Source organism: Rhamphochromis longiceps, linkage group LG14, assembly GCF_057381845.1.
Source record: "Rhamphochromis longiceps isolate RC_006_pf linkage group LG14, R_longiceps_female_GT1.1, whole genome shotgun sequence".
In the NCBI taxonomy this organism is placed as follows: domain Eukaryota; kingdom Metazoa; phylum Chordata; class Actinopteri; order Cichliformes; family Cichlidae; genus Rhamphochromis; species Rhamphochromis longiceps.
The window spans coordinates 12,958,101-12,982,301 of record NC_140570.1 but is presented as its reverse complement, the minus strand read 5'-3'; the positions used below and the strand labels follow the sequence as shown (position 1 = coordinate 12,982,301).

The 24,201-nt window shown below is 40.7% G+C and overlaps 3 protein-coding genes and 5 long non-coding RNA genes across 8 annotated transcripts; all 8 read left to right on the top strand.

The window, feature by feature from the left end:
- Positions 1-497: 497 nt before the first annotated feature.
- Positions 498-1,815, top strand: LOC146653745 (uncharacterized). Its single transcript, XR_014907296.1, has 4 exons — positions 498-806; positions 918-974; positions 1,085-1,214; positions 1,298-1,815. It is a non-coding gene; the product is annotated as an uncharacterized LOC146653745 (long non-coding RNA).
- Positions 1,816-3,314: 1,499 nt separating this feature from the next.
- LOC146653744 (uncharacterized) lies at positions 3,315-4,956 on the top strand. The gene is made up of 3 exons (XR_014907299.1): positions 3,315-3,496; positions 4,019-4,142; positions 4,264-4,956. It is a non-coding gene; the product is annotated as an uncharacterized LOC146653744 (long non-coding RNA).
- A 3,957-nt stretch (positions 4,957-8,913) lies between these two features.
- Positions 8,914-10,688, top strand: LOC146653743 (uncharacterized). Its single transcript, XM_085380658.1, has 4 exons — positions 8,914-8,962; positions 9,714-10,368; positions 10,480-10,540; positions 10,642-10,688. Exons 1-2 carry the CDS (start codon positions 8,914-8,916, stop codon positions 10,322-10,324), a joined length of 660 nt encoding a protein of 219 aa, XP_085236784.1. The 3' UTR covers positions 10,325-10,368; positions 10,480-10,540; positions 10,642-10,688.
- Positions 10,689-11,361: 673 nt separating this feature from the next.
- Positions 11,362-12,589, top strand: LOC146653742 (uncharacterized). Its single transcript, XR_014907298.1, has 4 exons — positions 11,362-11,756; positions 11,868-11,924; positions 12,035-12,164; positions 12,248-12,589. It is a non-coding gene; the product is annotated as an uncharacterized LOC146653742 (long non-coding RNA).
- Positions 12,590-14,266: 1,677 nt separating this feature from the next.
- LOC146653741 (uncharacterized) lies at positions 14,267-15,420 on the top strand. The gene is made up of 3 exons (XR_014907297.1): positions 14,267-14,420; positions 14,967-15,090; positions 15,197-15,420. It is a non-coding gene; the product is annotated as an uncharacterized LOC146653741 (long non-coding RNA).
- Positions 15,421-16,043: 623 nt separating this feature from the next.
- On the top strand, positions 16,044-17,767 carry LOC146653740 (von Willebrand factor A domain-containing protein 5A-like). The gene is made up of 6 exons (XM_085380657.1): positions 16,044-16,057; positions 16,377-16,479; positions 16,563-16,677; positions 16,992-17,081; positions 17,384-17,494; positions 17,616-17,767. Exons 1-5 carry the CDS (start codon positions 16,044-16,046, stop codon positions 17,476-17,478), a joined length of 417 nt encoding a protein of 138 aa, XP_085236783.1. The 3' UTR covers positions 17,479-17,494; positions 17,616-17,767.
- Positions 17,768-19,858: 2,091 nt separating this feature from the next.
- Positions 19,859-21,460, top strand: LOC146653739 (uncharacterized). The gene is made up of 3 exons (XM_085380656.1): positions 19,859-19,907; positions 20,658-21,312; positions 21,424-21,460. The coding sequence occupies exons 1-2, from the start codon at positions 19,859-19,861 to the stop codon at positions 21,266-21,268; spliced, it is 660 nt and encodes a 219-aa protein (XP_085236782.1). The 3' UTR covers positions 21,269-21,312; positions 21,424-21,460.
- A 951-nt stretch (positions 21,461-22,411) lies between these two features.
- Positions 22,412-23,244, top strand: LOC146653738 (uncharacterized). The gene is made up of 4 exons (XR_014907172.1): positions 22,412-22,700; positions 22,812-22,868; positions 22,979-23,107; positions 23,191-23,244. It is a non-coding gene; the product is annotated as an uncharacterized LOC146653738 (long non-coding RNA).
- The last annotated feature ends 957 nt before the right edge of the window (positions 23,245-24,201 follow it).

The window sequence follows — 24,201 nt, the reverse complement described above, 5'->3', positions numbered from 1 at the left end:
CTCATTTTACACATTTAAAGTACAAAGAACACATATATTTACCATTTTACTGAGGGAACATCTTCTGTGTGGAGTTTCTTCTCATCTTGGCTCTTTTTCCTGACATTTAGAAACAAGAGGCAGAAAAGAAAGAATAAAAGTTAAAACCTCAACGATTTTTTAATGTTTGGGATATTTTAGAAACAACCGTAAACACTATTTACTACTTACCACTTTGTTCATTCTTGCTGACGTTCACTCTCCTCATCTTCTCTCTAAAGGAAGATGCAAACGCTCTCATTGTGAAAGATAAGTATACATCCATCTAACCTGCGACTCTGTCACAACTCTGATCAGCAATTCTTTCAGGTTTGTCTGTTTTGATGATGCTATTAATTGTTATTATCCTTTATCCAGGTAACTTTCAGAGAGGAGCGGAGGGAGGAGCGAAGCCAGCGTGCTCTGTAAACTCTCATTAAAAAAAAGATAAGTACATATTGATTTTATATAATTATGACAGCTCCTCCTCAGTGAACACTTCCTCTAGTTGCTGAAATCATTTACTAATTTTTTTCTTCCCATTTGTCTTTTGTTTTTCAGAGAAAACAGAGAGGAGACAAGGTGACATTAAGACCTAAGACAGGACGGATTGAACCCTTTCTCGTAAAAAGATAAGTATTCACTCTGCTTTTAATCAGAATATTGATAAATATCTAAAATTCTGCTCACCTGGTTGATAAAGTTACTAAAACGATTCCCTCTTTACTGTCATTTGTCCTTTAGAGAGAAGATGAGGAGAGTGAACGTCAGCAAGAATGAACAAAGTGGTAAGTAGTAAATAGTGTTTACGGTTGTTTCTAAAATATCCCAAACATTAAAAAATCGTTGAGGTTTTAACTTTTATTCTTTCTTTTCTGCCTCTTGTTTCTAAATGTCAGGAAAAAGAGCCAAGATGAGAAGAAACTCCACACAGAAGATGTTCCCTCAGTAAAATGGTAAATATATTCATCTTGTTATGACGTTTGCTCACAATAACCAGGAGTGTTCCCGTTGTTCTGAAGTGATTCACTCTCATTTGGTGTTATTTGGTGTTTGTCTTTGAAAGGAGAAGAGCAGCAACGACACTGGGAGACAAACAACAGGATGATCCAAAGACAACTGAGGGTCTTCAGAGCAGCGTGAACGGCCGTCACCTGAGAGCAAGACAGTCCTGGCGCCTTTGTGGTTCCCTCCAGGTACTCCAGCTTCATCCCACAGTCCAGAGAGATGCAGTTAGGTTGAATGTGAGTGTGAATAGTTGTCTGTTTCTCTGTGTTAGACTGACCTGTCCAGGTTGTACTCCTGCCTCTGGCCCCATAACAGCTGGGATGGCTCCAATCTTGAATTGGATAAGCTGAAGAAATGGATGGAAGGATGATCCAAAGAGAAACATCAAAGGCCCTCTCACCAGATTTCATTTATTAAATTTGTCTTTACTGAACGATTTCTGGTGTGTATTTGCATTGATACTCAGACAACAGCTCCTCTTTCTGTTTGTGCTGGAAGATTCAGGCAAACACATATTACATATATAGATTGTTATGATATGACTCAGTTTCACATTTAGTGCTATATGAGAATGATAAGGTCCAGTTTAATAGTATTGCTAGTGTCTAATGAAATGAACACGTGATTTTCTTTTTTTTCTTTTCTTGCCTGTCCCGTTTGGCTCTTTTGCCATCAGAATTATTGTCTAAAGGCAAAGAAAGATGCCCAACGGATTTACTTTACCAAATTGACCATCCCAGCCTTGCCGTAATGGTCCATTTGATTCACCTTTTATTGTTTATTTTATTTTCACTTGCTGAATACGGGACAGACTTGACTGGGGGAAAGAAGGGGAGAAAGAAAGAGAAACAGCTGAGAAGAGGGACAGGGGAGAAGGGCAAAAAACAAAACCCAACAGAATGGGCAGAAAAGAAAATGCATCTATCGATCACCTGGATCACCTGTTGAGAAAGACAAAAGAAAACAAGCAGAAGAGAACAAGAGTAATAGAATAAACAACATCACAATGATATATGGGAATATGACAGTAAATACTAAATATTAAACATTATTGTGCAGCACGTAAGATCAGCAGAACACAGTGTGCTTTGAGGTAGGAGCCAAAAAGGGTGTAGTTTGTGGGTGTGATCACCCGTGTGTACACCTGTGAGCATGGACGCGCTTGTTTTTTTAAAAAGTTCCTTGATGTAATGATCTGCTAGAGGGTGTGGGGGGGGCCACAGCCCCGTCCTTCAGGGCATGAAGCAGGTATGGAGGAGATCAAAACTCCAGACATCCAGAGGCCCCGATAAGCGGCCGCCAAGGAGTGAGCCGGTGTGTACCTGGACGCCCATCCCCAGACACAAAGAACCACCAACGCACTGATGTCTGAGGGAGTCCGCCACTGGCAGGGGAAGTGGTGGTGGGGGGAGATAGGCCTCCAAACCTTGGAGGGCCTGAGATGTCCCCAGAGAGGTGGCGCCTGACACCCAACCTGACATATAGACAGACATACAGGCACACACAGATACAAACATCCATTCCCACCCTCATGCTCTCATATACACTTACTCCACACTCAACCAACGTGGAGACAGACATAAAGAGACTCTGTACACACGATCACACTCCCCAAGCGTACTCTACAAACCGGGTCTAGGTACCCTTGCCCCTGGAGGGGGGAACTGCACCCAGACCCAGGTGGTGTTACCCTTTTCCCTGCGGTGGGGAGAGGCAGACCGCCCCGACTCCGCAGCAGCAGGGAGGCCCCACACTCCAGACCGCAGTCGGACGGCCAACTCCTCCTCCTAGCCCCCCCGCTCCAGCAGGCCGCAGAGAACGGGGGTGAGAGAAGACTCCAAACCTCCCTCCACCCGCTCATTGTAGTGTTGATGCATGTGTGTTCTAAGGTGCATTTAAAACCCAGGAGGGCATGGAGCTACCTGCCAGAGAGCAGCAGGTAAGCGCATAGTCCCTCCTGCTAGCCCTCAATGTCTACGCTTACGGCCACACCACCCTGAACACGCCCGATCTCGTCTGATCTCGGAAATCGTGATTTTCAGATCCAGCAAAGTGAATATTTTTCACTGTGGATAAATTGCATGGAAACGTTTAATGAGTCATCAGCTATTTCACTACAAAGATGATGTGATTAATGTGTTTGATGTGGAGCTCTTATGTAATGATTACATTTTTAAGATGTAATTTTCAAGTGAAAAACATAATATTTATCTGTTGCATAGTTTACAGTGCGGTGTTTTATGCACTGAGTTATCATGTAGAGTTCTGTTTGTCATCTAGCACCATAATCGGGTTTTGTTTTTATTGCATCTTAGATTTTCCAGCTGCTGTGCCTGAGCAGCCACCCAGAGACCCTTTGCTGCAGTTAGTCTCCCTGCAGGAGGCGTCTGGCTGCTGGCTGCTTGATCCAGCTCTGGCTGCTGCACTGGGACAGACCAACGAGGAGGTGGAAAAGTCAAAGCCTGAAAAGGTGCACTGCTGTCAATTTAAATATTAACACAAAATGATGATGTGAGATAAAACAGATTTGATTCTATAATTTGAACAAAAACACATGATATAATTAAAAACACACCATAAAACAAATAAAATGAAGTCAAACTAAACGTAGGCCTGCCTCACAGCCTGAGAATAAACATCTGCATATCAGAAGCAAAAACACTGGTGGTAATCACACTCCTAACCTCCCACTGAGCTGCACCAGCGTCTGATATTATCCAGAAACCACACGGCAGCAGAAATTATTTTCCTCATCAGTTGTTGTAAAAACATGTCAGCACATTATTTTAGAGCATTTATGACATCACAGTTTGGGATTTCATCAGGAAGAGCATCCAGTGTAATAATCTGCCAAATCAAATATGCAGAGCTGCCCACCTTGGTGACCCCGTGTGACAAAGAAGTACACAAACATATGTAATATTACTGGTTGTAGAAAGTAAAATGTGTGTTCTGTCTGGTTTATTTGATTGATTTTGATTTGGGGAATTAGACCAGCAGTGAAGTGTGGGCCACCATTCTGGCTCTGATCTGGCTTCATGGTTTCAAGATGGATGCAAAGGACGAGTGGGAGCTTCTGGCTATGAAGGCTGCCTCGTGGCTCTGTGCTCACAATGGTACTAGCAATGATTGTAACAGATAAAATAACAGCTTTAAAAAACTGTTTCATTCTACAGCTTTCCTCCCACAATCATTATTTTAATATCTGTTTTGTGTTTTTATCACCGTGTGTGTCAGAGTGTGTGGATGCTGGAAATGTCCTGCTGGGTTGCAGCGTGAAGAAAGAAGCTCTGGGACTCTGAGAGTTTTCTTAAAGTAGCTTCATCTTCAGAGTGAACAGAAGCAGGTCTGCTTACTCCACACTGCCTTTGATACAGAGCTGTTTTATATCATCAACCCCTTTTACATGTTTATTTGTCATGAATTATGTACCTAATATTGGTTTTACCATTGTGGAAAAAAAGTATGTCAAAATTGTCTGAATACTCCTAACACAGTAGAAGATTGGACCACTGCTGTGGCAGCTCATTCACAAAGTGTTTTAATTCCTTTTCTCTGCCACTAGATGGCGATTATGTTCATGTTTTTACTGATTTCACACAGAAACACCAAAACCAATCTAGAATCTCATCAATTCGAGAAAGACCACAACCAATACAGCCTTCGTTCGAACAAAATCATACAATTGATTGTCCCAAAAATCAGAACAGAATTGGGGAAAAAGGTTTTAAATACGCTGCCCCTGCTTCCTGGAATAATCTGCAGAAGGAACTCAAATTATTAGAATTGGTTACCTTGGGAGAGTTTAAGTCTGTCTTAAAGGAACGAGAGAACAGCTCTTTTACTCAGTGTGATTGTTTTTAATGTGTTATTGTATATTTTACACATGTTGGTATGGGATATTGTATTTGTTTTAAATGTTATGTGGTATGTGACTTTTGTTGCCATGATGCCAGGTCTCTCTTGGAAATGAGATTTTTAATCTCAATGAGATTTTTTTTACCTGGATAAATAAAGGATTAATAAAAAGAGTGTCTTTCTCTCCATCTTCAAGCTGGCCAAATGTCATGACTTTATATCAGTAAATAGTTTTAACTAATTAAGAAAATGTTATGTGGAGTTTCCCTTATTTTTTCCAAAAAGTTAGATCATAAAGAGGTTTATAATTACTTAACACTCACTAACTTGCGCTGACATAAAATCTTATATCACTTTAAAGGTTTGTTTTAAAAAAAGAGAGGCAAAAATGATGTTTTCCTCATTATACTGATATTTGTCATTATACCATCCATAGATCATAAAAGTCAAGAGCATATTTACAAAAACAAACATATTCCTTTTCTGTCACTTTTTATGGTTTTAAACTAAAATAGCTGTAAAATAGTTTTGGTTGTCCAGTGATGTTTCTTCTGTCTCCTCTCCTCGTCCAATCCATAAAGTAGAGTCCAACTGCTCCCTGGACCCTCTGCAGTACCTCAACACTGATCAAACCCAGGCCACGGTAGGTAGAGTGCTGATGTGTCTGCTGCGTGTGGTTGTTACTTGTTACTGATGAATAAATATGAATGTGTTTGTGGTGTGCAGGTCAAGCTGGCTGCAGGACACAAGTTTGACAGAGATGTTGAACTGCTGATTTATTACAAAGACGCCCACCAGCCCACTGCTGTGGTGGAGGCAGGACAGGCCTCTGCTGAGCCGGGTGAGTGAAAAATAAGTGAAGTCATTAGTTTGCAAATAAAAATTCAAGATCCCAGTTCTTCAACCTGGAATTTAATTGTATTGGAATATATTAGAAACTGTAAACTTGACATTTTTCTGTCCTTTTCATGTCTCTGATGTGTTCAATGGCTTCATGTGGAGAGTTTGTGTTGGTAGTGAATCAATCTGAAAATTTGAGTAATACTCGCACCAGCAGTGCCAGAGTATTCATAAAGTGGTGTTAGAGTTACAAAATATTTCCTCAAATCGTTCCTCTCACACAGTGGCCTCACCATCTTTCCCTCTTCCCTTCAGGACAGTCCTCTGCTCCTGTTGAAGAGTTTACCAATGGGCTGCTATTCAAACATTTTACAGTTTGGGGTCTCGTTGTGAACACATCTTCCCATGAGTTGTATTCATGTGATCTCAGTGACTTAAAGTGATATCACTGTAAAACACCATGTTGCCTTTGGATGCTTCTGCAAAACTCCAGGTTATGTTTGATTTACTTGCTAAAACAGATTACTGAAAGCATACTTGTATACCTGCCAAAGAGTTGAGCTTTTGCTTGTGTAGATGAAAAAACTCTCCTCTCTTGCTGTTTGTCTTTACTGAGGAGAGGTGGGGAGCACCAAAGAAGTGATTGAGAATTCAGGTTCTCTGCGTACCAAACCTGTGTGTCTTAAAAACAGCTGTTGTATTGCAGGTGTTTCTCTTTTGGGATTGGGGAAGGGGCCAGCTCTGCTCTCATCAATGGGATGGCCAAGGAGGAGGTCACGCTCAGTTCATCACAGGGACTGACAGGATGCAACCAAAAGTAAGACAATGAGTCATAACAATTATCATGAAAAGGCAAGATGATATTAGTATTTGAACAGAAGACATAAATTCCAAAAACATAAATGTATATTTTTTCAGGGTTTTTCATTATTTTTCAGGTGATGCAGTCGCTGCAGTTTGCTCTGCAGCTGACTGTGGTCGACATCTCAGTCATATTGGATTTACCAAAGGAAGTGTCTGTCACTGTCCTCTCTCCACTAATCACAACACTTTTCCAGGGTCAGAGGTCACTGATTTATGCCCAGCTCACCAGGACAGGTAGGAGCAGCCTCTCATGTTGTTGGCAAACTAGATCAATCTGCTGGAACATCTGATTTTAGGACAATCACTTGCTTTTCCAAAGGACACTGACAACCAGACGTTAGATGCCACAGCCCTGGCCCACGGTATCCCCCCCCCCCCCCCCCCCCCCCCCCATGCATGCGGTGGGTCTTCTGTAGAAAGAGAGCAGCTTAATGAAGGTGACAAGGTGAAAATAGGGTGATTGATGTGCCGGTGCTGTGAGGGCATGTATAACACCACCTGCCCAAGTGTTGAATATAAGGAGGCTTTGAAGAATCTACAATAATTGTGTGTTGTTTGTACATGAATCACAATGTGTTACTTCAGAGGAGTGATGTTTTCAGGGGGTTTTTTTCTGCGCTGCAGAAAATTGAAGAACTACTGTGAACTTGGTGGATCTGTCCAGATCTTTGACTGGAAACTATTTCTATGAATGAGTGGTTCAAAAATGTGTAAGTGAAAAGCTGCCATATTTCAGGTCCCAAAGTCAAACGAACACTGAGGGATCACTGAGAGCTAAAAACGGTCTAACTTCTTTCATCTTTAATAAAATGATCAGCGTTGCTGTTTTACCGGGTTTAACAATTAAGTTTAACATCCAGGCATCCAAGAAAACAGAGTTTATTCAATTTAACTGAGTTAGAGGTTTGCAGTAAGTTAGCTCGCTAGTTTCCATCTAAACATGATCATCATAAGCAGTGTTACCAATTCATACACTGGTTTATCATCTAGACTTTTTGTCTCATGCAGCACCATGATCAGGTCCAGTTTTTATTTCATCTTTGATTTTTCAGCTGCTGTGCCTGAGCAGCCTCCCAGAGACCCTTTGTTGCAGTTAGTCTTCCTCCAGAAGCCATCTGGCTGCTTGATCCAGCTCTGGCTGCTGCACCGGGAAAGAGCAGTGAGGAGGTGGATTGATAAATGAAATTCATAACAAAAATTCATAATGGACTTTTTCCATTTAGGAATAATAAAAATCAGCTTTCTTTTTAATTGCTATTAACTGACAGTCAGATAACCAGCTTTTAAAAACATATTCATAAACACTTTGCAATCAACAAAATTTACACAGAGGTTATAGATGAAATAAAAAGTATCACGTGTTTTCGTGTTTATAACTCTGTTATTGTACATATTCTGTGTTATACATCATAATCATTCCAGTCTCTCTCTTTTTTTTTTTACTGTTTTAATCTTTATAAAACTCTTATTTATTTATTTTTATGATTTCTGCTGCCCTATTGGTCTGGTCTCTCTTGAAAATCTGAAAACGTGATATTCATAATAAAAGGATTTAAAAGTTTACTGCCAAAAATTATTAAACTTCATAACAGAAATGTGCTAACTGGGTTGAAATAGATTGAAACTGTTATGAGATTGCTTCAGGGAGCAGACATGACACCGTCTTTTAGGTTTCGCCATCACTTTGTATTATGCGCACAACACCACCCTCCTCTGGCTTCCACGTGAACTGCACCTTAAACATCAACTGTTTACAAATGTCATGACACAAACAAACGTTTCAATACCGTAAATCACTTTTTGGACTGCGATCACTTTTTGGCACAATATCGGCTCTGATAACATTTAAAGCGCATTGAAAAACTATTCTTTAATGCTAAAAATCCATTATCAATTGTAATTATTTATTTATTAATTTAAATTTCAGATATCGATCTTCATTTTTGTAAACTGGTGAATTAATGATTTTTTTAAAGAATTAAAACGACAAAGTTTGGCAACATATTTTTTATAAAGGATGAATAAAACAGTAAAATAAAATGAGAAATATATATATTTTTGAAAAAGCTATGATAATTAGACGAACTTTATTTTAAATAAATAAAATTGATTTTCGGTGGCACTGGGAGTCATGGTGATGATGACGTGTTTGAGTGCAGGTATAAAAGCAGGAGGCAAAATTGGAATTCGGGTTTCACGTTTGAGCGCAAACAGGAGCTTTTTCCCACTAGTGCTGTGAAAACTCGGATTTTTCAAACTACAGCCAACGTTTGAAAATCTTCAAGAAGGATTTGCAAAATGACTTCTACAAACTTCAGTCGCGAGATGCACCTGTTCTCCCTTTTCATTGACGAGGTGTTAGATCAACGCTATGGTGAGTACAGCAGGCTAATATGTCAGAGTGCTAGCAAACAAATACAACTTAGATTTTTGTCTTTTATTGTTTGGAAGTAGGACTTCATGAGTGTTAACGTTTAGGATGAGATGTTTCATACTTGAGTAACATCAATTTTAACATGTGCCAGTACACTATAAAGATGGCGCCATGTTTTTTTTTAAATCGCTGGAAAAAAAAACAATTGAATGCACGCGCCCTGGAAACGACGTAAGGCATTGGAGGACGCTGACGTCAGCGCGCGGCCGTTTTTGCATGTAGAGGGTTTGAGTTGACATGTTTGGGCTGCTGGCGCTGAGTTATACGTGAAAGTTTCATAGATTGTGAATTTTATAAAGCTGGAGAATGGAGTTTTAAAAGTTCACAGAGTCGCTGGATGAGTTTGAGATTGAAACAGTGTGTGCCTGCAATAAGGAGGTGGGAGGTTTCTCACCTAAATGTAGCTGCTTTATTCTCAAAATATCGATGCTCAACTAATATGAAGATATTACTCCTTAATGTGAATGCGTATTAAAACCTCAGTGAAAGTCCATGCAGCCTTACACTGCATGAAAACTTTTACCAAAAAAGGTGAAGGCTTTCATAAACAATGAGTTCTGCTGGGAGCTTCTTACTGTTTGTGTGTGGAAGAGCTTATGATGATGTAAAGCCATGTCTGGACAATTTAAATTCAGGCTTTAGTTTGTGTGATCACATGATTAACGTACACGCATGCTTTGCTTTCTCGTAGCTGAGCTGGTGAGTCCAATCACTGCTCCTCAGATGGTCGTCATTAACTTGAGGAACCGTGAACTGAGCAGCAGCCAACTGGACTCCATGTCCCACCTGGTCCTCACTCTTTACCATAACCTGGTGACGGGGTCCAAGGACTTTCCTTACATACCTTTTAAAGGATTGTTCCATCGGGACCAGGTGACGACACCATTTGTCCATGTGAGGCAGAGCCAGAGAGAGAACACCACTCCTTCTCCTCCTACGGACTCACCAGCTGGCATGATGCTGCCGCCTGCGGGCTCCAGCTCTCATCCACGCTTCCTGACTCCAGTTCTTCCAGAGAAAGCGGATCTTGCTGTGCTGAAGGCAGATCGGAGGAACCGTGTCGGCACCTTGACTGTCGACGGCCTCCTCGTCACCAGAGTCATCTCCACTGTTTACCGAACAGAGGACACTGAGATGACGAACCGCTGGAGAATAACAGACTACAGCGCGGACGGCAGAGTTCTCACTTCGGTGCTCTGCCGTTTTCTAAATATGTCGGCAAAGCGTGCTAAGAGGAAGGCTCCGGAGGAAGAGAGCAGCATCCGGAGCCCGAGTCCAGCAAGGAAGCGCTTGAGATTATAATATACAGTGAAGCATGTCGAACGTCAGCAAGCCTGAACAAAGTGGTAAGTAGTAAATAGTGCTTAAGGTTGTTTCTAAAATAATGTCCTAAAATATTTGAAAATCGTCGAGGTTTTAACTTTTATTCTTTCTTTTCTGCCTCTTGTTTCTAAAAGTCAGGAAAAAGAGTCACGCTGCGAAGAAACTCCACACAGAAGATTTTCCCTCAGTAAAATGGTAAATATATTCATCTTGTTATGACGTTTGCTCACAATAACCAGGAGTGTTCCTGTGTTTCTGAAGTGATTTACTCTCATTTGGTGTTATTTCATCCAAAGACAACTGAGGGTCTTCAGAGCAGCGTGAACGGCCGTCACCTGAGAGCAAGACAGTCCTGGCGCCTTTGTGGTTCCCTCCAGGTACTCCAGCTTCATCCCACAGTCCAGAGAGATGCAGTTAGGTTGAATGTGAGCGTGAATAGTTGTCTGTTTCTCTGTGTTAGACTGACCTGTCCAAGTTGTACTCCTGCATCTGGCCCCATAACAGCTGGGATGGCTCCAATCTTGAATTGGATAAGCTGAAGAAATGGATGGAAGGATGATCCAAAGAGAAACATTAAAGGCCCTCTCACAAAAAAAAGATAAGAACTCATTTTACACATTTAAAGTACAAAGTACACATATATTTACCATTTTACTGAGGGAACATCTTCTGTGTGGAGTTTCTTCTCATCTTGGCTCTTTTTCCTGACATTTAGAAACAAGAGGCAGAAAAGAAAGAATAAAAGTTAAAACCTCAACGATTTTTTAATGTTTGGGATATTTTAGAAACAACCATAAACACTATTTACTACTTACCACTTTGTTCATTCTTGCTGACGTTCACTCTCCTCATCTTCTCTCTAAAGGAAGATGCAAACGCTCTCATTGTGAAAGATAAGTATACATCCATCTAACCTGCGACTCTGTCACAACTCTGATCAGCAATTCTTTCAGGTTTGTCTGTTTTGATGATGCTATTAATTGTTATTATCCTTTATCCAGGTAACTTTCAGAGAGGAGCGGAGGGAGGAGCGAAGCCAGCGTGCTCTGTAAACTCTCATTAAAAAAAAGATAAGTACATATTGATTTTATATAATTATGACAGCTCCTCCTCAGTGAACACTTCCTCTAGTTGCTGAAATCATTTACTAATTTTTTTCTTCCCATTTGTCTTTTGTTTTTCAGAGAAAACAGAGAGGAGACAAGGTGACATTAAGACCTAAGACAGGACGGATTGAACCCTTTCTCGTAAAAAGATAAGTATTCACTCTGCTTTTAATCAGAATATTGATAAATATCTAAAATTCTGCTCACCTGGTTGATAAAGTTACTAAAACGATTCCCTCTTTACTGTCATTTGTCCTTTAGAGAGAAGATGAGGAGAGTGAACGTCAGCAAGAATGAACAAAGTGGTAAGTAGTAAATAGTGTTTACGGTTGTTTCTAAAATATCCCAAACATTAAAAAATCGTTGAGGTTTTAACTTTTATTCTTTCTTTTCTGCCTCTTGTTTCTAAATGTCAGGAAAAAGAGCCAAGATGAGAAGAAACTCCACACAGAAGATGTTCCCTCAGTAAAATGGTAAATATATTCATCTTGTTATGACGTTTGCTCACAATAACCAGGAGTGTTCCCGTTGTTCTGAAGTGATTCACTCTCATTTGGTGTTATTTGGTGTTTGTCTTTGAAAGGAGAAGAGCAGCAACGACACTGGGAGACAAACAACAGGATGATCCAAAGACAACTGAGGGTCTTCAGAGCAGCGTGAACGGCCGTCACCTGAGAGCAAGACAGTCCTGGCGCCTTTGTGGTTCCCTCCAGGTACTCCAGCTTCATCCCACAGTCCAGAGAGATGCAGTTAGGTTGAATGTGAGTGTGAATAGTTGTCTGTTTCTCTGTGTTAGACTGACCTGTCCAGGTTGTACTCCTGCCTCTGGCCCCATAACAGCTGGGATGGCTCCAATCTTGAATTGGATAGGCTGAAGAAATGGATGGAAGGATGATCCAAAGAGAAACATCAAAGGCCCTCTCACCAGCTTTCATTTATTAAATTTGTCTTTACTGAACGATTTCTGGTGTGTATTTGCATTGATACTCAGACAACAGCTCCTCTTTCTGTTTGTGCTGGAAGATTCAGGCAAACACATATTACATATATAGATTGTTATGATATGACTCAGTTTCACATTTAGTGCTATATGAGAATGATAAGGTCCAGTTTAATAGTATTGCTAGTGTCTAATGAAATGAACACGTGATTTTCTTTTTTTTCTTTTCTTGCCTGTCCCGTTTGGCTCTTTTGCCATCAGAATTGTTGTCTAAAGGCAAAGAAAGATGCCCAACGGATTTACTTTACCAAATTGACCATCCCAGCCTTGCCGTAATGGTCCATTTGATTCACCTTTTATTGTTTATTTTATTTTCACTTGCTGAATACGGGACAGACTTGACTGGGGGAAAGAAGGGGAGAAAGAAAGAGAAACAGCTGAGAAGAGGGACAGGGGAGAAGGGCAAAAAACAAAACCCAACAGAATGGGCAGAAAAAGAAGAGAAAATGCATCTATCAATCACCTGTTGAGAAAGAAAAAAGAAAACAAGCAGAAGAGAACAAGAGTAATAGAATAAACAACATCACAATGATATATGGGAATATGACAGTAAATACTAAATATTAAACATTATTGTGCAGCACGTAAGATCAGCAGAACACAGTGTGCTTTGAGGTAGGAGCCAAAAAGGGTGTAGTTTGTGGGTGTGATCACCCGTGTGTACACCTGTGAGCATGGACGCGCTTGTTTTTTTAAAAAGTTCCTTGATGTAATGATCTGCTAGAGGGTGTGGGGGGGCCACAGCCCCGTCCTTCAGGGCATGAAGCAGGTATGGAGGAGATCAAAACTCCAGACATCCAGAGGCCCCGATAAGCGGCCGCCAAGGAGTGAGCCGGTGTGTACCTGGACGCCCATCCCCAGACACAAAGAACCACCAACGCACTGATGTCTGAGGGAGTCCGCCACTGGCAGGGGAAGTGGTGGTGGGGGGAGATAGGCCTCCAAACCTTGGAGGGCCTGAGATGTCCCCAGAGAGGTGGCGCCTGACACCCAACCTGACATATAGACACAGACATACAGGCACACACAGACACAAACATCCATTCCCACCCTCATGCTCTCATATACACTTACTCCACACTCAACCAACGTGGAGACAGACATAAAGAGACGCTGTACACACGATCACACTCCCCAAGCGTACTCTACAAACCGGGTCTAGGTACCCTTGCCCCTGAAGGGGGGAACTGCACCCAGACCCAGGTGGTGTTACCCTTTTCCCTGCGGTGGGGAGAGGCAGACCGCCCCGACTCCGCAGCAGCAGGGAGGCCCCACACTCCAGACCGCAGTCGGACGGCCAACTCCTCCTCCTAGCCCCCCCGCTCCAGCGGGCCGCAGAGAACGGGGGTGAGAGAAGACTCCAAACCTCCCTCCACCCGCTCATTGTAGTGTTGATGCATGTGTGTTCTAAGGTGCATTTAAAACCCAGGAGGGCATGGAGCTACCTGCCAGAGAGCAGCAGGTAAGCACATAGTCCCTCCTGCTAGCCCTCAATGTCTACGCTTACGGCCACACCACCCTGAACACGCCCGATCTCGTCTGATCTCGGAAATCGTGATTTTCAGATCCAGCAAAGTGAATATTTTTCACTGTGGATAAATTGCATGGAAACGTTTAATGAGTCATCAGCTATTTCACTACAAAGATGATGTGATTAATGTGTTTGATGTGGAGCTCTTATGTAATGATTACATTTTTAAGATGTAATTTTCAAGTGAAAAACATAATATTTATCTGTTGCATAGTTTACAGTGCGGTGTTTTATGCACTGAGTTATCATGTAGAGTTCTGTTTGTCATCTAGCACCATAATCGGGTTTTGTTTTTATTGCATCTTAGATTTTCCAGCTGCTGTGCCTGAGCAGCCACCCAGAGACCCTTTGCTGCAGTTAGTCTCCCTGCAGGAGGCGTCTGGCTGCTGGCTGCTTGATCCAGCTCTGGCTGCTGCACTGGGACAGACCAACGAGGAGGTGGAAAAGTCAAAGCCTGAAAAGATGCACTGCTGTCAATTTAAATATTAACACAAAATGATGATGTGAGATAAAACAGATTTGATTCTATAATTTGAACAAAAACACATGATATAATTAAAAACACACCATAAAACATATAAAATGAAGTCAAACTAAACGTAGGCCTGCCTCACAGCCTGAGAATAAACATCTGCATATCAGAAGCAAAAACACTGGTGGTAATCACACTCCTAACCTCCCACTGAGCTGCACCAGCGTCTGATATTATCCAGAAACCACACGGCAGCAGAAATTATTTTCCTCATCAGTTGTTGTAAAAACATGTCAGCACATTATTTTAGAGCATTTATGACATCACAGTTTGGGATTTCATCAGGAAGAGCATCCAGTGTAATAATCTGCCAAATCAAATATGCAGAGCTGCCCACCTTGGTGACCCCGTGTGACAAAGAAGTACACAAACATATGTAATATTACTGGTTGTAGAAAGTAAAATGTGTGTTCTGTCTGGTTTATTTGATTGATTTTGATTTGGGGAATTAGACCAGCAGTGAAGTGTGGGCCACCATTCTGGCTCTGATCTGGCTTCATGGTTTCAAGATGGATGCAAAGGACGAGTGGGAGCTTCTGGCTATGAAGGCTGCCTCGTGGCTCTGTGCTCACAATGGTACTAGCAATGATTGTAACAGATAAAATAACAGCTTTAAAAAACTGTTTCATTCTACAGCTTTTCTCCCACAATCATTATTTTAATATCTGTTTTGTGTTTTTAGCACCGTGTGTGTCAGAGTGTGTGGATGCTGGAAATGTCCTGCTGGGTTGCAGCGTGAAGAAAGAAGCTCTGGGACTCTGAGGGTTTTCTTAAAGTAGCTTCATCTTCAGAGTGAACAGAAGCAGGTCTGCTTACTCCACACTGCCTTTGATACAGAGCTGTTTTATATCATCAACCCCTTTTACATGTTTATTTGTCATGAATTATGTACCTAATATTGGTTTTACCATTGTGGAAAAAAAGTATGTCAAAATTGTCTGAATACTCCTGACGCAGTAGAAGATTGGACCACTGCTGTGGCAGCTCATTCACAAAGTGTTTTAATTCCTTTTCTCTGCCACTAGATGGCGATTATGTTCATGTTTTTACTGATTTCACACAGAAACACCAAAACCAATCTAGAATCTCATCAATTCGAGAAAGACCACAACCAATACAGCCTTCGTTCGAACAAAATCATACAATTGATTGTCCCAAAAATCAGAACAGAATTGGGGAAAAAGGTTTTAAATACGCTGCCCCTGCTTCCTGGAATAATCTGCAGAAGGAACTCAAATTATTAGAATTGGTTACCTTGGGAGAGTTTAAGTCTGTCTTAAAGGAACGAGAGAACAGCTCTTTTACTCAGTGTGATTGTTTTTAATGTGTTATTGTATATTTTACACATGTTGGTATGGGATATTGTATTTGTTTTAAATGTTATGTGGTATGTGACTTTTGTTGCCATGATGCCAGGTCTCTCTTGGAAATGAGATTTTTAATCTCAATGAGATTTTTTTTACCTGGATAAATAAAGGATTAATAAAAAAAGAGTGTCTTTCTCTCCATCTTCAAGCTGGCCAAACGTCATGACTTTATATCAGTAAATGGTTTTAACTAATTAAGAAAATGTTATGTGGAGTTTCCCTTATTTTTTCCAAAAAGTTAGATCATAAAGAGGTTTATAATTACTTAACACTCACTAACTTGCGCTGACATAAAATCTTATATCACTTTAAAGGTTTGTTTTAAAAAAAAAGAGAGGCAAAAATGATGTTTTCCTCATTATACTGATATTTGTCATTATACCATCCATAGATCATAAAAGTCAAGAGCATATTTACAAAAACAAACATATTCCTTTTCTGTCACTTTTTATGGTTTTAAACTAAAATAGCTGTAAAATAGTTTTGGTTGTCCAGTGATGTTTCTTCTGTCTCCTCTCCTCGTCCAATCCATAAAGTAGAGTCCAACTGCTCCCTGGACCCTCTGCAGTACCTCAACACTGATCAAACCCAGGCCACGGTAGGTAGAGTGCTGATGTGTCTGCTGTGTGTGGTTGTTACTTCTTCCTGAGGAATAAATATGAATGTGTTTGTGGTGTGCAGGTCAAGCTGGCTGCAGGACACAAGTTTGACAGAGATGTTGAACTGCTGATTTATTACAAAGACGCCCACCAGCCCACTGCTGTGGTGGAGGCAGGACAGGCCTCTGCTGAGCCGGGTGAGTGAAAAATAAGTGAAGTCATTAGTTTGCAAATAAAAATTCAAGATCCCAGTTCTTCAACCTGGAATTTAATTGTATTGGAATATATTAGAAACTGTAAACTTGACATTTTTCTGTCCTTTTCATGTCTCTGATGTGTTCAATGGCTTCATGTGGAGAGTTTGTGTTGGTAGTGAATCAATCTGAAAATATGAGTAATACTCGCACCAGCAGTGCCAGAGTATTCATAAAGTGGTGTTAGAGTTACAAAATATTTCCTCAAATCGTTCCTCTCACACAGTGGCCTCACCATCTTTCCCTCTTCCCTTCAGGACAGTCCTCTGCTCCTGTTGAAGAGTTTACCAATGGGCTGCTATTCAAACATTTTACAGTTTGGGGTCTCGTTGTGAACACATCTTCCCGTGAGTTGTATTCATGTGATCTCAGTGACTTAAAGTGATATCACTGTAAAACACCATGTTGCCTTTGGATGATTCTGCAAAACTCCAGGTTATGTTTGATTTACTTGCTAAAACAGATTACTGAAAGCATACTTGTATACCTGCCAAAGAGTTGAGCTTTTGCTTGTGTAGGTGAAAAAACTCTCCTCTCTTGCTGTTTGTCTTTACTGATGGAGAGGTGGGGAGCACCAAAGAAGTGATTGAGAATTCAGGTTCTCTGCGTACCAAACCTGTGTGTCTTAAAAACAGCTGTTGTATTGCAGGTGTTTCTCTTTTGGGATTGGGGAAGGGGCCAGCTCTGCTCTCATCAATGGGATGGCCAAGGAGGAGGTCACGCTCAGTTCATCACAGGGACTGACAGGATGCAACCAAAAGTAAGACAATGAGTCATAACAATTATCATGAAAAGGCAAGATGATATTAGTATTTGAACAGAAGACATAAATTCCAAAAACATAAATGTATATTTTTTCAGGGTTTTTCATTATTTTTCAGGTGATGCAGTCGCTGCAGTTTGCTCTGCAGCTGACTGTGGTCGACATCTCAGTCATATTGGATTTACCAAAGGAAGTGTCTGTCACTGTCCTCTCTCCACTAATCACAACACTTTTCCAGGGTCAGAGGTCACTGATTTATGCCCAGCTCACCAGGACAGGTAGGAGCAGCCTCTCATGTTGTTGGCAAACTAGATCAATCTGCTGGAACATCTGATTTTAGGACAATCACTTGCTTTTCCAAAGGACACTGACAACCAGACGTTAGATGCCACAGCCCTGGCCCACGGTATCCCCCCCCCCCCCATGCATGCGGTGGGCCTTCTGTAGAAAGAGAGCAGCTTAATGAAGGTGACAAGGTGAAAATAGGGTGATTGATGTGCCGGTGCTGTGAGGGCATGTATAACACCACCTGCCCAAGTGTTGAATATAAGGAGGCTTTGAAGAATCTACAATAATTGTGTGTTGTTTGTACATGAATCACAATGTGTTACTTCAGAGGAGTGATGTTTTCAGGGGTTTTTTTTCTGCGCTGCAGAAAATTGAAAAACTACTGTGAACTTGGTGGATCTGTCCAGATCTTTGACTGGAAACTATTTCTATGAATGAGTGGTTCAAAAATGTGTAAGTGAAAAGCTGCCATATTTCAGGTCCCAAAGTCAAACGAACACTGAGGGATCACTGAGAGCTAAAAACGGTCTAACTTCTTTCATCTTTAATAAAATGATCAGCGTTGCTGTTTTACCGGGTTTAACAATTAAGTTTAACATCCAGGCATCCAAGAAAACAGAGTTTATTCAATTTAACTGAGTTAGAGGTTTGCAGTAAGTTAGCTCGCTAGTTTCCATCTAAACATGATCATCATAAGCAGTGTTACCAATTCATACACTGGTTTATCATCTAGACTTTTTGTCTCATGCAGCACCATGATCAGGTCCAGTTTTTATTTCATCTTTGATTTTTCAGCTGCTGTGCCTGAGCAGCCTCCCAGAGACCCTTTGTTGCAGTTAGTCTTCCTCCAGAAGCCATCTGGCTGCTTGATCCAGCTCTGGCTGCTGCACCGGGAAAGAGCAGTGAGGAGGTGGATTGATAAATGAAATTCATAACAAAAATTCATAATGGACTTTTTCCATTTAGGAATAATAAAAATCAGCTTTCTTTTTAATTGCTATTAACTGACAGTCAGATAACCAGCTTTTAAAAACATATTCATAAACACTTTGCAATCAACAAAATTTACACAGAGGTTATAGATGAAATAAAAAGTATCACGTGTTTTCGTGTTTATAACTCTGTTATTGTACATATTCTGTGTTATACATCATAATCATTCCAGTCTCTCTCTCTTTTTTTTTTACTGTTTTAATCTTTATAAAACTCTTATTTATTTATTTATTTTTATGATTTCTGCTGCCCTATTGGTCTGGTCTCTCTTGAAAATCTGAAAACGTGATATTCATAATAAAAGGATTTAAAAGTTTACTGCCAAAAATTATTAAACTTCATAACAGAAATGTGCTAACTGGGTTGAAATAGATTGAAACTGTTATGAGATTGCTTCAGGGAGCAGACATGACACCGTCTTTTAGGTTTCGCCATCACTTTGTATTATGCGCACAACACCACCCTCCTCTGGCTTCCACGTGAACTGCACCTTAAACATCAACTGTTTACAAATGTCATGACACAAACAAACGTTTCAGTACCATAAATCACTTTTTGGACTGCGATCACTTTTTGGCACAATATCGGCTCTGATAACATTTAAAGCGCATTGAAAAACTATTCTTTAATGCTAAAAATCCACTATCAATTGTAATTATTTATTTATTAATTTAAATTTCAGATATCGATCTTCATTTTTGTAAACTGGTGAATTAATGATTTTTTTAAAGAATTAAAACGACAAAGTTTGGCAACATATTTTTTATAAAGGATGAATAAAAGAGTAAAATAAAATGAGAAATATATATATTTTTGAAAAAGCTATGATAATTAGACGAACTTTATTTTAAATAAATAAAATTGATTTTCGGTGGCACTGGGAGTCATGGTGATGATGACGTGTTTGAGTGCAGGTATAAAAGCAGGAGGCAAAATTGGAATTCGGGTTTCACGTTTGAGCGCAAACAGGAGCTTTTTCCCACTAGTGCTGTGAAAACTCGGATTTTTCAAACTACAGCCAACGTTTGAAAATCTTCAAGAAGGATTTGCAAAATGACTTCTACAAACTTCAGTCGCGAGATGCACCTGTTCTCCCTTTTCATTGACGAGGTGTTAGATCAACGCTATGGTGAGTACAGCAGGCTAATATGTCAGAGTGCTAGCAAACAAATACAACTTAGATTTTTGTCTTTTATTGTTTGGAAGTAGGACTTCATGAGTGTTAACATTTAGGATGAGATGTTTCATACTTGAGTAACATCAATTTTAACATGTGCCAGTACACTATAAAGATGGCGCCATGTTTTTTTTTAAATCGCTGGAAAAAAAACAATTGAATGCACGCGCCCTGGAAACGACGTAAGGCATTGGAGGACGCTGACGTCAGCGCGCGGCCGTTTTTGCATGTAGAGGGTTTGAGTTGACATGTTTGGGCTGCTGGCGCTGAGTTATACGTGAAAGTTTCATAGATTGTGAATTTTATAAAGCTGGAGAATGGAGTTTTAAAAGTTCACAGAGTCGCTGGATGAGTTTGAGATTGAAACAGTGTGTGCCTGCAATAAGGAGGTGGGAGGTTTCTCACCTAAATGTAGCTGCTTTATTCTCAAAATATCGATGCTCAACTAATATGAAGATATTACTCCTTAATGTGAATGCGTATTAAAACCTCAGTGAAAGTCCATGCAGCCTTACACTGCATGAAAACTTTTACCAAAAAAGGTGAAGGCTTTCATAAACAATGAGTTCTGCTGGGAGCTTCTTACTGTTTGTGTGTGGAAGAGCTTATGATGATGTAAAGCCATGTCTGGACAATTTAAATTCAGGCTTTAGTTTGTGTGATCACATGATTAACGTACACGCATGCTTTGCTTTCTCGTAGCTGAGCTGGTGAGTCCAATCACTGCTCCTCAGATGGTCGTCATTAACTTGAGGAACCGTGAACTGAGCAGCAGCCAACTGGACTCCATGTCCCACCTGGTCCTCACTCTTTACCATAACCTGGTGACGGGGTCCAAGGACTTTCCTTACATACCTTTTAAAGGATTGTTCCATCGGGACCAGGTGACGACACCATTTGTCCATGTGAGGCAGAGCCAGAGAGAGAACACCACTCCTTCTCCTCCTACGGACTCACCAGCTGGCATGATGCTGCCGCCTGCGGGCTCCAGCTCTCATCCACGCTTCCTGACTCCAGTTCTTCCAGAGAAAGCGGATCTTGCTGTGCTGAAGGCAGATCGGAGGAACCGTGTCGGCACCTTGACTGTCGACGGCCTCCTCGTCACCAGAGTCATCTCCACTGTTTACCGAACAGAGGACACTGAGATGACGAACCGCTGGAGAATAACAGACTACAGCGCGGACGGCAGAGTTCTCACTTCGGTGCTCTGCCGTTTTCTAAATATGTCGGCAAAGCGTGCTAAGAGGAAGGCTCCGGAGGAAGAGAGCAGCATCCGGAGCCCGAGTCCAGCAAGGAAGCGCTTGAGATTATAATATACAGTGAAGCATGTCGAACGTCAGCAAGCCTGAACAAAGTGGTAAGTAGTAAATAGTGCTTAAGGTTGTTTCTAAAATAATGTCCTAAAATATTTGAAAATCGTCGAGGTTTTAACTTTTATTCTTTCTTTTCTGCCTCTTGTTTCTAAAAGTCAGGAAAAAGAGTCACGCTGCGAAGAAACTCCACACAGAAGATTTTCCCTCAGTAAAATGGTAAATATATTCATCTTGTTATGACGTTTGCTCACAATAACCAGGAGTGTTCCTGTGTTTCTGAAGTGATTCACTCTCATTTGGTGTTATTTGATCCAAAGACAACTGAGGGTCTTCAGAGCAGCGTGAACGGCCGTCACCTGAGAGCAAGACAGTCCTGGCGCCTTTGTGGTTCCCTCCAGGTACTCCAGCTTCATCCCACAGTCCAGAGAGATGCAGTTAGGTTGAATGTGAGTGTGAATAGTTGTCTGTTTCTCTGTGTTAGACTGACCTGTCCAGGTTGTACTCCTGCCTCTGGCCCCATAACAGCTGGGATGGCTCCAATCTTGAATTAGATAAGCTGAAGAAATGGATGGAAGGATGATCCAAAGAGAAACATTAAAGGCCCTCTCACAAAAAAAAGATAAGAACTCATTTTACACATTTAAAGTACAAAGTACACATATATTTACCATTTTACTGAGGGAACATCTTCTGTGTGGAGTTTCTTCTCATCTTGGCTCTTTTTCCTGACATTTAGAAACAAGAGGCAGAAAAGAAAGAATAAAAGTTAAAACCTCAACGATTTTTTAATGTTTGGGATATTTTAGAAACAACCGTAAACACTATTTACTACTTACCACTTTGTTCATTCTTGCTGACGTTCACTCTCCTCATCTTCTCTCTAAAGGAAGATGCAAACGCTCTCATTGTGAAAGATAAGTATACATCCATCTAACCTGCGACTCTGTCACAACTCTGATCAGCAATTCTTTCAGGTTTGTCTGTTTTGATGATGCTATTAATTGTTATTATCCTTTATCCAGGTAACTTTCAGAGAGGAGCGGAGGGAGGAGCGAAGCCAGCGTGCTCTGTAAACTCTCATTAAAAAAAAGATAAGTACATATTGATTTTATATTATTATGACAGCTCCTCCTCAGTGAACACTTCCTCTAGTTGCTGAAATCATTTACTAATTTTTTTCTTCCCATTTGTCTTTTGTTTTTCAGAGAAAACAGAGAGGAGACAAGGTGACATTAAGACCTAAGACAGGACGGATTGAACCCTTTCTCGTAAAAAGATAAGTATTCACTCTGCTTTTAATCAGAATATTGATAAATATCTAAAATTCTGCTCACCTGGTTGATAAAGTTACTAAAACGATTCCCTCTTTACTGTCATTTGTCCTTTAGAGAGAAGATGAGGAGAGTGAACGTCAGCAAGAATGAACAAAGTGGTAAGTAGTAAATAGTGTTTACGGTTGTTTCTAAAATATCCCAAACATTAAAAAATCGTTGAGGTTTTAACTTTTATTCTTTCTTTTCTGCCTCTTGTTTCTAAATGTCAGGAAAAAGAGCCAAGATGAGAAGAAACTCCACACAGAAGATGTTCCCTCAGTAAAATGGTAAATATATTCATCTTGTTATGACGTTTGCTCACAATAACCAGGAGTGTTCCCGTTGTTCTGAAGTGATTCACTCTCATTTGGTGTTATTTGGTGTTTGTCTTTGAAAGGAGAAGAGCAGCAACGACACTGGGAGACAAACAACAGGATGATCCAAAGACAACTGAGGGTCTTCAGAGCAGCGTGAACGGCCGTCACCTGAGAGAAGACAGTCCTGGCGCCTTTGTGGTTCCCTCCAGGTACTCCAGCTTCATCCCACAGTCCAGAGAGATGCAGTTAGGTTGAATGTGAGTGTGAATAGTTGTCTGTTTCTCTGTGTTAGACTGACCTGTCCAGGTTGTACTCCTGCCTCTGGCCCCATAACAGCTGGGATGGCTCCAATCTGAAGAAATGGATGGAAGGATGATCCAAAGAGAAACATCAAAGGCCCTCTCACCAGATTTCATTTATTAAATTTGTCTTTACTGAACGATTTCTGGTGTGTATTTGCATTGATACTCAGACAACAGCTCCTCTTTCTGTTTGTGCTGGAAGATTCAGGCAAACACATATTACATATCGTTAGCTTCATAGCATAAGTGCCTAAGTCATTGACTTAGTCAAATGACTTAGGCACTTATGCTATGAAGCTAACGATATATAGATTGTTATGATATGACTCAGTTTCACATTTAGTGCTATATGAGAATGATAAGGTCCAGTTTAATAGTATTGCTAGTGTCTAATGAAATGAACACGTGATTTTCTTTTTTTTCTTTTCTTGCCTGTCCCGTTTGGCTCTTTTGCCATCAGAATTATTGTCTAAAGGCAAAGAAAGATGCCCAACGGATTTACTTTACCAAATTGACCATCCCAGCCTTGCCGTAATGGTCCATTTGATTCACCTTTTATTGTTTATTTTATTTTCACTTGCTGAATACGGGACAGACTTGACTGGGGGAAAGAAGGGGAGAAAGAAAGAGGGAAAGAGAAACAGCTGAGAAGAGGGACAGGGGAGAAGGGCAAAAAACAAAACCCAACAGAATGGGCAGAAAAAGAAAAGAAAATGCATCTATCGATCACCTGGATCACCTGTTGAGAAAGACAAAAGAAAACAAGCAGAAGAGAACAAGAGTAATAGAATAAACAACATCACAATGATATATGGGAATATGACAGTAAATACTAAATATTAAACATTATTGTGCAGCACGTAAGATCAGCAGAACACAGTGTGCTTTGAGGTAGGAGCCAAAAAGGGTGTAGTTTGTGGGTGTGATCACCCGTGTGTACACCTGTGAGCATGGACGCGCTTGTTTTTTTAAAAAGTTCCTTGATGTAATGATCTGCTAGA

What these genes read in the sequence shown, in the direction of transcription:
- LOC146653743 (XM_085380658.1), top strand. Translation starts at nt 8,914, where the DNA reads ATGCACCTGTTCTCCCTTTTCATTGACGAGGTGTTAGATCAACGCTAT. An exon ending in GGTGTTAGATCAACGCTATG is followed by an intron (nt 8,963 to 9,713) that starts GTGAGTACAGCA and finishes GCTTTCTCGTAG; the next exon opens with CTGAGCTGGTGAGTCCAATC.
- LOC146653740 (XM_085380657.1), top strand. An exon ending in CTGATCAAACCCAGGCCACG is followed by an intron (nt 16,480 to 16,562) that starts GTAGGTAGAGTG and finishes TGTGGTGTGCAG; the next exon opens with GTCAAGCTGGCTGCAGGACA. An exon ending in ACAGGCCTCTGCTGAGCCGG is followed by an intron (nt 16,678 to 16,991) that starts GTGAGTGAAAAA and finishes TCTTCCCTTCAG; the next exon opens with GACAGTCCTCTGCTCCTGTT.
- LOC146653739 (XM_085380656.1), top strand. Translation starts at nt 19,859, where the DNA reads ATGCACCTGTTCTCCCTTTTCATTGACGAGGTGTTAGATCAACGCTAT. An exon ending in GGTGTTAGATCAACGCTATG is followed by an intron (nt 19,908 to 20,657) that starts GTGAGTACAGCA and finishes GCTTTCTCGTAG; the next exon opens with CTGAGCTGGTGAGTCCAATC.